This window comes from Myodes glareolus, chromosome 21 (assembly GCF_982192425.1).
Source record: "Myodes glareolus chromosome 21, mMyoGla1.1, whole genome shotgun sequence".
NCBI classification, from domain to species: Eukaryota; Metazoa; Chordata; class Mammalia; order Rodentia; family Cricetidae; genus Myodes; species Myodes glareolus.
The window spans coordinates 16,627,372-16,639,690 of record NC_142046.1 but is presented as its reverse complement, the minus strand read 5'-3'; the positions used below and the strand labels follow the sequence as shown (position 1 = coordinate 16,639,690).

At 49.8% G+C, this 12,319-nt stretch overlaps 1 protein-coding gene across 1 annotated transcript in view; it reads right to left on the bottom strand.

Annotated features, from left to right (window-relative positions):
- Positions 1-12,319, bottom strand: part of Cfap77 (cilia and flagella associated protein 77) — a 125,865-nt gene that overhangs the window by 49,041 nt on the left and 64,505 nt on the right. Inside the window, exons 2-3 of the mRNA XM_048432300.3 lie at positions 7,245-7,344; positions 6,066-6,291 (exon numbers count right to left, since the gene is read on the bottom strand). Coding sequence (XP_048288257.1) covers positions 6,066-6,291; positions 7,245-7,344 — 326 coding nt within the window. The remainder of the gene's footprint in view (positions 1-6,065; positions 6,292-7,244; positions 7,345-12,319) is intronic.

The following is a 12,319-nucleotide window of genomic DNA, read 5'->3' as shown; positions in this document are numbered from 1 at the left end:
TCCGGGGGTTGTGGGGGACCTCACTAAGCTCCGTTATGTTTAGACAGAGTTCTAAGGACTTTCAAGAAATCCAACCTGCTGTCCTGACCCCAGGGACAATTCCAGTATCATCCTCAGCCGTGTCACCTCTACCTGGTGTCTGTTAATGCTTCCGTCCCTGTCGCCGCAGTCAGCTACACCAATTCCCAGCCCCACTGCAGAGCAGCCCCAGGCAAGCTAGTCTGCTATTCTGACCTTCTGTCTCCTCTCTGAAAACACAGGAATATAAAGGTTCTAAAGGGAAACACTCACTCTCTCTCTCTCTCTCTCTCTCACACACACACACACACACACGCACACACACACACACACATTCGCACGAGCGCGCACGCACACACACACACACACACACACAGGAGCTATACCGTCACTGAGTGAGGATGCAGATAACGGTTTCCAATACGGAACATTGACAGTGACAGTGACAGACAGGTGTGTGTAGAGTTTATCTGGCCTGTGATCAGGGTACCCTTTGCTCCCTGAGGGACGGACCCCCACTGGTGACTGTCCCTGAGTATGGCAGAGCAGTAGAGGAGTCTCAGCTGCCGGACCCCACCAGCTCCGGCTCAGGCTGTTGCCAGGCTCCATATCTCTGACTCACTGTTACAAAAACACAGGACCAATTAGCAGCAGGGACAATTAAGATATGCGAGGGCATGGGCACCCCCTCCCCGCAAGCCCTTATTAAAATGCATCAATAATTAAGCATGCCTTTAATAGCTACATTTCTGGCCTTCAGACATGTCCCTGTAAAGGCCTCGGGATGCAGCATGCTCTGAGATCTGTGTTATGGCCTTCTGTGTTGGTGATGAGGCTTGACAACCCCATCTGACTGGAATGCTGGCAGGGGACAGTGAACGGAGCTAGAGAATTCCCAGTGTCTCCTGGCTGCCTGACCGCTGGGGCCAGACCCTATACAAACCCTACACTCCTCCGTTCCTCTTTGAGATAAGGCCTAACCCTCCCTCTCAAGGCCATGAGGTGTGCTGGCTGACCCTGCCGCAGGCAGAGGAAAATGGCAGTAGTTGGCTTCGTGCATGCAAAGCCCCTTGATGTCTAAGTGGTTAGGACAGCACTGTTGCTTCAAAGGACTAGAAGGACCGCAGTGAGTTAAGAGATCAAGAATAGACGTGGTGGGACAGCTGTGGTGTCTACACCCAGGGAGCGGGGGAGGCAGGAGGATCAGAAGTTCAGAGCCAGCCTTGGCTTCATAGCAAGTTCTAGGCCAATCCGGGACACATGTGATAATAATAATAAAGCAACTATCAGTCTTCACCAGCAGGTTCAAGCTGTGATGCCATAACAAGACACACGAGACAGACCTGAGAGACGCCAGGGTAGCAAGGACAGGACACATGGAGGGCATGGGTTCTGCCCGAAGCACAGTGAGACCCCACTACCCAGGCTTCTGATTTGTCTAGAAGTGCAGAAAGGCCAGTCCTCATGTGCACTTCTGCCTTATTTCTTTATAATGAAGCAACCCATTCAGACTTCTAAAACTGTGTGTGATGTGTGTGTGTGTGTGTGCACTGTGTGTGTGATGTGAGTGTGTGATATGCGTATGATGCCTGTGTGCTGTGTGTGTGATGTGAGTGTGCACTGTGTGTGTGATGTATGAGTGTGCTATGTGTGTGGTGTATGTGATGTGAGTGATGTGTGTGTGTGGTGTGTGATGTGTGTGCAGTGTGTGTGATGTCTGTGTGCTGTGTGTGTGCTGTGTATGATGTGTGTGGTGTGTGATGTGTGTGCAGTGTGTGTGATGTCTGTGTGCTGTGTGTGATATGTGTGATGTGAGTGTGCAATGTGTGTGTGAGGTATGAGTGTGCTGTGCATGCTGTGTGTGTGCTGTGTGTGTGATATGTGTAATGTGTGTATGATGTGTGTGTGATGTGTGTATGATGTCTGTGTGTATGTGTGTTGTGTGTATGTGTGTTGTGTTGTGATGAGTGTACAATGTATGTGTGATGTATTATGTGCTGTGCATGCTGTGTGTGTGCTGTGTGTGATGTGTGTGCTATGTGTGCACACTGAAATGCCATAGCACGAACGTGGAGTTCAGGAGACATCCTGAGGTGTTGGTCGTTGCCTTTCACCTTGTTTGAGATAGATTCTCTCGTTTGCCACAACTTACACGGGGCTAGCACACCCTGGAGCCCATCGGTACCCGCCCATCTGTGTGGGATGCCACAGGTATAACACTTGCCTGTCTTACATGGTTCTAGGGTCCCAATCCAGCTCTTCTCTCTTGCCTGGCAATTCCTGAGCCATCTCTCCAGCCCTCTCTCCTTATTCCATGAGATAAGGGAACCCCTCTGCCTTTCCCCTGCCCCAGGGGTCGTAAGGCCCTGTCTTCCAGATGCCTGCTCAGAGCTCTGCTTTAGGGGGTGGGGACTCCAAAACTGGGAAGTGATTGCAAGGCACTTCTCCTACTTAGAAATAGGAATCTCACCACCAAGAAAGTACTGAGGGGTGTCTGGCAAAGAGGGGTACACCTGTGGGAAACATGAGGGTGGGTTGGTATTCAGCCTTTGCACTCTCCAGGATTTCTTGCGGTTGCCAAGGCTTAGCACCCTGTCTCCCGCTCGGTTTGCATGGATCTGGTCTGTCTGAGACTCCATTTCCTTCTCAGAAGAAGGTAGGTGCTGCTCGTTCACTTCATTATTTATTTATCGGACCAAATTACTCTAGCAATTCTTGTGCCGTCGAGTGTAATCCAATTTGGTTTTCAACATGCTTTTAAAGTAAAGAAATAAATACAGCGGAGGCTTGTTAAAGGTGATCACCAGGGAGTGGGCCTTGAACCCATAACTTTAAAGTAATAGCCCCATTATGGGGTGGGGCGATGGGTTTTTAACTGTTCCAGGCATTTAAGTCAGAAGGGTGAGGGGCTCACCACACAGCCTACGCAGCTCCAAGCCCTTCTCAAGGCCATTTAACCTCTATTTACAAAGAAATAAAGCGAAATTGATGCTGATCAGGCTGGCTGGGGGATATTTCTGATCCATAAAAGCTCTCTGTCTGCCGTTTGTGCAGTGGCCCTGTCACAGGGGAAAGGCCTCCCTGATAAAGATGGAGCTTTATGGCCCGGTACTCACGGCTAACAGCAACCTAATGCCACATTTTCATTTCTGTGCAATTAATGTTAATGTCGACTGCGAAATTGTCATTAAATACCATTTTAAAATCCATTCAATTTGCATATGCAAAGCTCATTTACCATCGCTGGAGATGCAGCCGGCACTTCATCACGTCCTTGCCCTGGAATTGTGGCCACTCCATTTTATAGCAATTTAAGATTTTTATATTGGGAGCTGACGATAATGCATGGCGTTCTTGAGCCCAGCTGACTTGAAGGATGGGAAAGCTGAAGCCCCCAGGGACCAGAGGTTCTGGGTGTCTGTGCCATATCTGCATTAGAAAGAGGGGGTACACTAGGGAGGAGCCTCAGTTAAGAAGCCTGCTACCCGACTATAGGCCTGGCTCCATCAGCAGCAACGCTGTGTGACCTTGGGGTGCTCTCTTCACCTCTCTGAACTCTCTACTTCTCCCGTTTTCAATATAAGCTCCCAGTCAAATGATTGCTAATGTATGTTCTAATTTTAAATGCTTCAAAATAGAAGTCTACTTAAGAATCTGGGCCAAGCTCTTACTTGCATGAATTTGGGGAGGGGTCAGTTAACCCCTCCTGGCCTCCTGTGGATAGATAGAACCCCTACTAGTCTCCAGAGAATGTCTAAAGAAGGTTTACAGAAAACCAGGGAGAGAAAATGAGGTTAGTGGTATGGCTCCCCATTACACAGAAGGAAGTGTAAAAGATTGTCAAAACCCAGGACACAGCCATCACATTCTAGAAGCCCATATATAAAACAAGAGAAAGCAGGAAGAAGTTCAGAGAGGTAAAGAGAGCTCCCAGGGTCACACAGCAGGTGGTTCACTGAGCTGAGCTGAACCAAACTGGCAGGCTCCCCGCCCAGTGCTCCCTCCTTTGGGAACTTGGGAGGGACTTGGGAACAGAGACAAAACTGGTACCCGAGGCTGACTCTTGACTTAGACTCCTCCCCTGACACCAGACTGTCTTGAGGACTCCAGGATGGGCTAGCGTGATGATTCTACAGTCTGCAGGGACCGGGGGGGGGGGGGGCACCTTTGTGAGGCTGGGCTGCTGTGTTCCAGAACCCAGGTGACCAGTCCAACTTTTCCACGGGTCTCACCACTACCCCAGTCCAGGTCTTCAGGGCGGTGTGCACAGAAATGCACTTCTAGTGAAAGGTGGGTGCTCCAGTGAGAAGGGTCTGCTGGGCCGGGCTCTGAAGAACGTGAACGCTTTTCCTGGCAAGATGGTATATACTGAAGGAATCCAACATTCTGGAAAGCTGACTGACTGACTTTAGAGACTGCAGAGCTGCAATGTTGCAGGCCCAGAGCCAGGCTATCTTGGGCTATCTGCAGCCCCCTTTAGCCCTTCATTGCCCACCAGTGTCGGGGCTAACATCCTTTTGTAAGGCACACACAGACTCCCTCTTCCAACAACCCAAAGACTAAGAATGTCATCAGACGGCGTCTGAGGCCCAGCTGAGGAGCTGGTGGGCTTTCGGGGGGTGGTTTCAGTTTGGGAAGATGAACAATTGGTGGGGTGGTGGCCGACAGGGACAGGAATGTGCCCATGATTGGTCTGGTATGGTGTGATTTTACCACAATAAACACATGAGGGGAAAACGGGATTCTCGCCAACCATCAGCAGCTGACAAACACGACAGGCCTGGAGTGGCATAGTTGATTGTTGAGGCAGAGGAATCAGGTTCCCTCCCTGAAGTCAGGGTTAGATGGGTACCCACATGCACATGGGCTAACGTAGGAAATAAAACATGGAGCTGATGGAGTCCGACGGAGCCCATAGAACCAGGGAGGGGCCAGTCCTAGAATCGGTGAGTGGCCAGCAGGGCTGGAGCCGTGGGAAGTGTGGGTTCTCTTAGTCTCAAGTGAATGATCTTTGCTGTAGAGACCATGGCACAGACAACGGCAGTGACCCATGTGGTCTGTGTGATCACAGGACCAGAGAACTCACCTCTCAGGGTAACCCATGCTTCTGGGTACAGGCTAGATTTTCTACATCGGTCTGATGGTTTGTGACAGGAGATTCTTCATCTCATAAGACAAACACTGATAATACAGTTTATCACAGAATAGTCAAACCACAAAGACTTATTTTAATTTTATGTGTGTGAGTGTTTGCCTGTATGCATGTATGTATACCATGTATGTACAGTGCATGTATGTACACCATGTGTGTACAGTGCCCACAGAGACCAGAAAGGGTGTCAGATTCCCTGGAACTGGAGTTACAAATGGTTGTAAGCCCCATGCAGGTACTGGGAACTGAACCCAGGTCTTTTGCAAAATCAATGAGTGCTCTTAACCACTGCTAAGCCATCTTTCCAGTCCCTAATCTCCTTGCTCTTGGGTTACATTTTGAATTGCCGCTTCTCAACTACTGACGCAGCTCACGTGCCCGGAGGACTCACTGTATCCGGCTCCTATAATAAAGTCTTCGATGAGGCTAAAATCTTGAAACCTCTTGGCAAGGGTACAACAGGCATTGCTGTAATACCATTGTACAGGTATAGAAACTGAGGCAAGGTTCCTAGCTAGTCACTGTCCAGACTCAAGTCCTCATGCTTCTGCGGCAGGCACTTAACAGTCTAAGCCCTCTTTCCCGGCCATTGGTAGATTTATTTTTATTTTTTATTTTATTTTTATTTATTTATTTATTTTGGTAGATTTATTTTTAAAGACAGGATCTTATGTAGCTCAGGCTGGCCTCAAACTTGTTAGCAACGTAGACAAAAATGACTGTGAATTCCTATCCAGCTGCCCCCGCTTACAAAGTATTGTGATTACAGGCACATGCTACCACTACAGCTTGCCTTCTACCACTCCAGTGTTCTGCCTCTGGCCCCCAGTCCCCTGGTGGACTCGTCACCCTCATTAGTCACGGGGAAGGTTGGAGCTGCGCTCCCTGACCTTACCGTGAACGGATCCCAAAGGTCACGTTGGGAGGGGCAGAGGGTGGCTCCTTCTGTCGCCGCTCTTCCTGGTCGCTGATACGGATGTCATTAAGTTCCCGATAGAGCATATTTTCCCGGGCGGTCACCAGGCCAGCTTTGACAGCCCCACGGTTCATGGCAATATAGTTCCGGGTCAGCTCGTGGGGGCAGGTGGGTTGCTGCTTAAACACATTCCAGTGCCCAATGGCTGCAGGCAAGGAGACAGCAGAAGGGTGGGTGTCAGTAGGAGAAGGTATGGGGCTCCCATCACCTCCATCACAGGGGACAGTGCTGCCTGGCCCTGGTCAGCAAGCCACCTGAAGGGACAGGTCTCCCAGAGATCCTAAAGTGGGCATGTGATGGTCAGCTTTGTCAACTTAGTTTCAAGGAGAGCTTGTCTACATGGGTTGGTTAGCCTGTCGGGGGTTGTCTTAGCTAAGTTGACTGACGTGGGGAGACTCAGTCCACTGTGGGCGGCACCATTCCTTAGGTAAGAGTGGCGAAGTCAAGCTGAGCACAGGCAAGCCTGTGAGCAGATGTACATTTATTCTCTCTGCTCTTGACTGAGGATGAAAGATGTCCACCTGCTTTGCGCTTCTGCCACTGACTCCCCTGCAGTGATAGGATCCCCTGCAGCAACCTGGGACTGTGAGCCAAATAAGCCCCCTCTCCCCTAAGCTGTTTGTTGTTGGAGTTTGTTTTTTGTTGGTTTTTTCCCAAGACAGGGTTTCTCTGTGTCGTTTTGACTGTCCTGGAACTCGCACTGTAGACCAGGTTGGCCTCGAACTCACAGAGATCCACCTGCCTCTGTCTCTTGAGTCAGAGATTAAGTCAGGTGCCACCACCACCCAGCTTTGTTGTCAGAGTGTTTTATCACAGCAAACCCAACCTGCTGGCTCTGACTTCCACTGGGGCCTCAGGGGTCGGCCCTAAGACTGTTCAGTGCTTGCTTCATGGTGAAGAATGAGGACGGCTGCTCCGGGGGTGTCTGTGATGGTCTCCTACCGCTCACTCCTGGCCCCTCAGGACTCTCCTCTTTGGCCGTGATCTTACCATGGGAACCGGCCAAGCAGCTTTATCCGACTTGGCTGAGAGTGGGAAGGAGGTGTGAGTCCCTCGTCCACCCCTCCAATTTCTGTGCTCCCAAGAACACCCACTCACCTTCTGGGACCCCTCCATCTAGCCCCCGGATATAGAGTCCGTAATTGAAGTTGATACCAGGCAAGCTGCAGCTTCTCTCCCGGGGCTTGCCAAGCTCTGCCTGTTGGGGGAAGAGGGCTGAGATAAGGGGCAGAGTCTTAGACTTAGCAGGAGTGAGTACTGTCTCCCCGCCAGCAGCGGAGGGGCTATAGGTCTCTTCCTCTGAGGGGCAAGCAAGCTGCACGTGAGGTCCCGAAACACCCACATGCCATGGACAAGCAGAGCAGCCAGCTGCGGCTGGGAGTCCAGACCAACTAACCAGGAACTGGAAAAAAAAAGTTCAAGAAAACTGAAGGAGGTGTCTGGGCAGAGGGCCAGTTTCTGTACCTAACACTGCGTACCTGCCGGGGACAGCTCCAGCTGTGCACAGGTGGACAGCCCCAGCTGCATGCGGGTAACTGGAGGGAGCCACTTCCTCTTTGAGTTCTCACCTAGGGGGTGGGGGCTGTGGGAACTCAGTGTCACCCAATTGGTGGCATTCCTTCTGGGTCCACAGAAAACTGTTCCTTGACCCCCAGATGTCATCGTTACCAGCCACAGGGACCCCCCCACTTTATAGGCAAATCACCCACAGCTCCTAAGGGATGGGGAATCTGTCCAGGACAGGCAGATTTAGCCTATATGAGGAATGGGGACCCTCACACACGAGTGAGCAATGAACTCACAACAGGGAACACTAGATAGTTTCTTCTATGATCTTGCAAGATTTGGAGCCACCCGAGACAGTGGTGGGCATCCCTTGAGCACAGAGAACAGTCATAGACCCCTGAGGGCTCCTCCTCCTCCTCCTCCTCATTGGCTGAGTATGAGGTCGGGTGGGGCACTGCAGATCTGCTACTTACCTTCCTCTATTTCTTTCTCTCTTTTTTAAAACATTTATTTATGGGAGTGGCAATGGAAGACAGAAGGATCTTAGTTAGGGATGCTATTTCTTTTTTTCTTTTATTGATATTTATTGAGCTCTGTGTTTTTTCTGCTCTGCTCCCTGCCTCTCCCCCTCAACCCTCTCCCAAGGTCCCCAATTTACTCAGGAGATCTTGTCTTTTTCTGCTTCCTATGTAGATTAGATCTATATATGTCTCTCTTAGGGTCCTCATTGCTGTCTAGGTTCTCTGCGATTGCAATTTATAGGCTGGTTTTCTTTGCTTTATGTTTAAAAATCACTCATGAGTGAGTACATGTGACAATTGTCTTTCTGGGTCTGGGTTGCCTCACTCAAAATGATGTTTTCTAGCTCCATCCATTTGCCTGCAAAATTCAAGATGTTGTTATCTTTTTCTGCTGTGTAGTACTCCATTGTGTAAATGGACCACATCTTCCTTAAGGGATGCTATTTCTAGTATGAAACACTGTGACCAAAAGCAAGTTGGGGAGGAAAGGGCTTACGTTTTCATATCGTAGGCCACCATTGAAGGAAGTCAGGGCACAAACTCAGACAGGGCAGGAACCTGGAAGCAGGAACTGATGCAGAGGCCATGGATGAGTGTTGCTTACTGGCTTGGTCCCTACAACTTGCTCAGCCTGCTTTCCTAAAGAACTGTCAGCCCTGGGGTGACTCCACCCACAATGAGCTGGGCCTTTCCCCATCAATCACTAATTAAGAAAATGCACCACAGGCTTGACTACAGCCCCGTCTTATGGAGGCATCTTCTCAGCTGAGTCACCCTCCTCTCAGATGACTCCAGTTTGTGTCAAGTGACATAAAGCTAGGCAGCACAGAAGACAGCCTGTGGGACTCACTTCTCTCCTGTCACGTGAGTTCCGAGAACTGAACTCGGATCATCAGGGCAGGCAGCAAGCATTTCCACCTGCGGAACCCTCTTGTCCCATACTTGTCTTTTCTCAACCGAGACCATGTATGGATTAGCTCAAATTTTAACACCCTGATTATTTTAAAGCTTTTCAGACGTGAACTTTGTCACATCTGTAGATTGCTAAGTAAACTTGGCTGCTAATAATATTTGACTTGCTGGGCGGTGGTGGTGCACGCCTTTAATCCTAGCACGCAGGAGGCAGAGGCAAGCAGATCTCCGTGAGTTTGGGGCCAGCCTGGCTTACAGAGCCAGTTCCAGCACAGCTAGGACTGTTACACTGAGAAACCCTGTCTTGAAATACAATACCTAATCTTTGACTCTAATCTTCTAGTGCATGGGGATAGCTGGACTATGGGCGCCCGCAGGGGCTCAGTGTTTCTGTCTTTCTCTAGGTGGGCAGTCCTGTCTTGACAATGGACCGTTCTCTGCTATTTCCTATACCTACGACTGGCGTCTTCTTAATCTCCACGCTTGTCTAATATGGAAGTCCTCTGAGACTGGAGGCCATGCCCTGCCCTGCCGGGCACACAGAGCATCTCCCACACCTTCCTCTTCACACATGGACACTCTCCTGCCATTTCTCCCATGCCTGCTCTTGTTCACAGCTCACAACCGTCTAGGGCAGCAATTCTCAACCTGTGGGTCTTGACCCCTTTGGGGAGTCAAACAGCCCTTTCTCAGGGGTTGCCTAAGACCATAGCAAAAACACAGATATTTGCATTACGATTCATAACAGTAGAAAATTAAAGCTATGAAGTAGCAATGAAAATAATTTTATGGTTGAGGTCACCACAATATGAGGAACTGTATTAAAGGGTCATAGCATTAGGAAGGTTGAGAACCACTGATCTAGGGGCTCAGGGCTCATCATCCCCACTTTTCAGATGGGGAGAGTGAAGTTGCATGTGGCTATGGGTAGGAAGGATAAGATCTGGTGGGAACCCCAGTTTTCCTCTTCAGCCCGTGAACTGAATAAATGTCAGGGTCATGTGGCTTTCTGGTGCTGTCAGCCTGTGGACTGTGGATACACTCTTGCTGGTGTGTCCATGGTCACAGGCTGAGAGTACCCCCTAGTGGCCAGGGTTATATCTCCCAGGATCTGCCCATGTTGAAGATCTGGATGCTCCCAGCTTACAATGTGTTCCATGGTGTCCCCTCAGCAGGTTGGGGTGTGGAGAGCAGAAGGCGGGAGTGTCCTTCAGAACTGTTCACGGCTCTGACTGGCTGGCTAGGAACTCACTTGTAGCCCTTGCTGCCTCTGCAACTTTGGTAGCCCAGGAGTCCCGCGGCTGAGGTAGAGTAGCCCCCACCATCCGCTGATGGACTACTAGGTGTCCCAGCTCCACCTCCTATGCTCTTGATTTCTGGTCCTCCTGCCTTTACCTCCCAAGTGCTGGGATTCCGGGCTTGAGTTGCTGTGGCCAGTTTGTGTGGTGCTGGGGATCAAACCCAAGGCTTGGGACACACTAGGCAGTGTCATTCTCATATTCTGTCCCACTCACATCGACCTTGGAAGTACTTTTCTCCATTGCCAGGAACACACACTGGGCCTTCGTGTATGGATCATAAAGTCCCCGAGGCTCCTCTTCTTGGTGACACATGGCAGGTGTGCAATATGTGTCTAACATAAAAAGCCTCTTGGGGATGGAGTAAAAGCTCAGTGCTTAAGAGTGTACACTGCTCTCTTAGAAGTCCCAGCCAACATTGGGAGGCTTGCGACTGCTTGTAATTCCAACTCTAGGAGGATCTGTTGCCCCCTTCTGGCCTCTATGAGTATTGCACTCATGTGAACAGCACATACCCAAACACAGACACATACATTCACATAAATTAAAAATAAACAGTTTTTTTTTGGGGGGGTGGGGTCTCACTATGTGGTCCTGGCAGACCTGGGACTCACTCTGTAGACCAAGCTGGCTTTGAATTCACAGAAATCTGCCTGCTTCTGCCTTCCATGTGATGGGTTAAAGGTATATACCACCATGCTTGGCTAAAAATAAATAATCTGTAAGTCTCTGGGATGGCAGCCTGGACAGGTTCCTTATTGCCTTTCAAGGTCACGGCCCTCCCAAACCTATAATAGGATCTGCCACAGCACGCTGGGCCTTGTCTGCATGACTCGGCAAAGGCAGCCACACAAGAGTCCACCACATGAATACCCGGGGCAGGTTGTCTACAGAGGCAGGAAGGTGTGAGGCTTCTGGATCAGGGTTGGATGGCAAGTGAGGGGCGGTGGGGCTAACTAAGGAACAGTTCCCTGGCAGGAGAGAAAAACGTCTACAGCTGATGGTATCTTGACACTGGTTGACCTAAGGGCCAGTACATCTTGTGCACCAAGAACTGGATGGTATGATAATTACATCTCAAACAAAGCCACAGGCGAAATGTGAAGGGAAGTTGTTAAATCGGCAACTGCCTGGTGTTTGCCTATCTCTACTCTGTCTCCTGGAGGCTGCGTGTCCTATGCGGGCAGTGATCCAGTGTGTGAGTATGGATGGGAGGGGGAAGCATTCACACATGTGTGTGCATGAGCAAGGAGGTCAGGGGACGACCCTAGGTATCATTCTTCAGGATGCTTCCTACCTTGTATTTTTGTGACCGAAACTCCCTGAGCCAGTAGACTGCCCATTAGGGTGAGCCTGGGGCTCCCTCCTGCTGTTTCTGCCTCCCTGCAATGGGATCCCAAACACGTACCCACCGCAGTCACTTTCTGCATGAGCCCTGAGGATCAAACATAGGTCCTGGTGCTTGCAGGGCAAGCACTTTACCAACTGAGCTGTTTGCCCAACCCTATTTGTTTGTTTGAGTAGTCACTTCAACGTTTTTACAACAATATATCGACTTTTTAAAAAATATTTATTTATTTACTTATTATGTATACAATATTCTGTCTGCAGACCAGAAGAGGAGAACAGACCTCATTACGGATGGTTGTGAGCCACCATGTGGTTGCCGGGAATTGAACTCAGAACCTTTGGAAGAGCAGGCAATGCTCTTAACCGCTGAGTCACCTCTCCAGCCCAATATATGAACTTTTAAGAGGGTGAAACAGTTCAGTTGATCTTAATATGACTTGAAATATGTGACCACATATTAAAGGTTATATTTTACTTCTCCCAGTACCCAGCAATACAGTAGATGCTAGCAAGCATGACTTGAATGAGGGCATGAATGAACTAGGCCTGGCAGACCAGGTTCTAACAAACTCAGTGCGCACTGTAG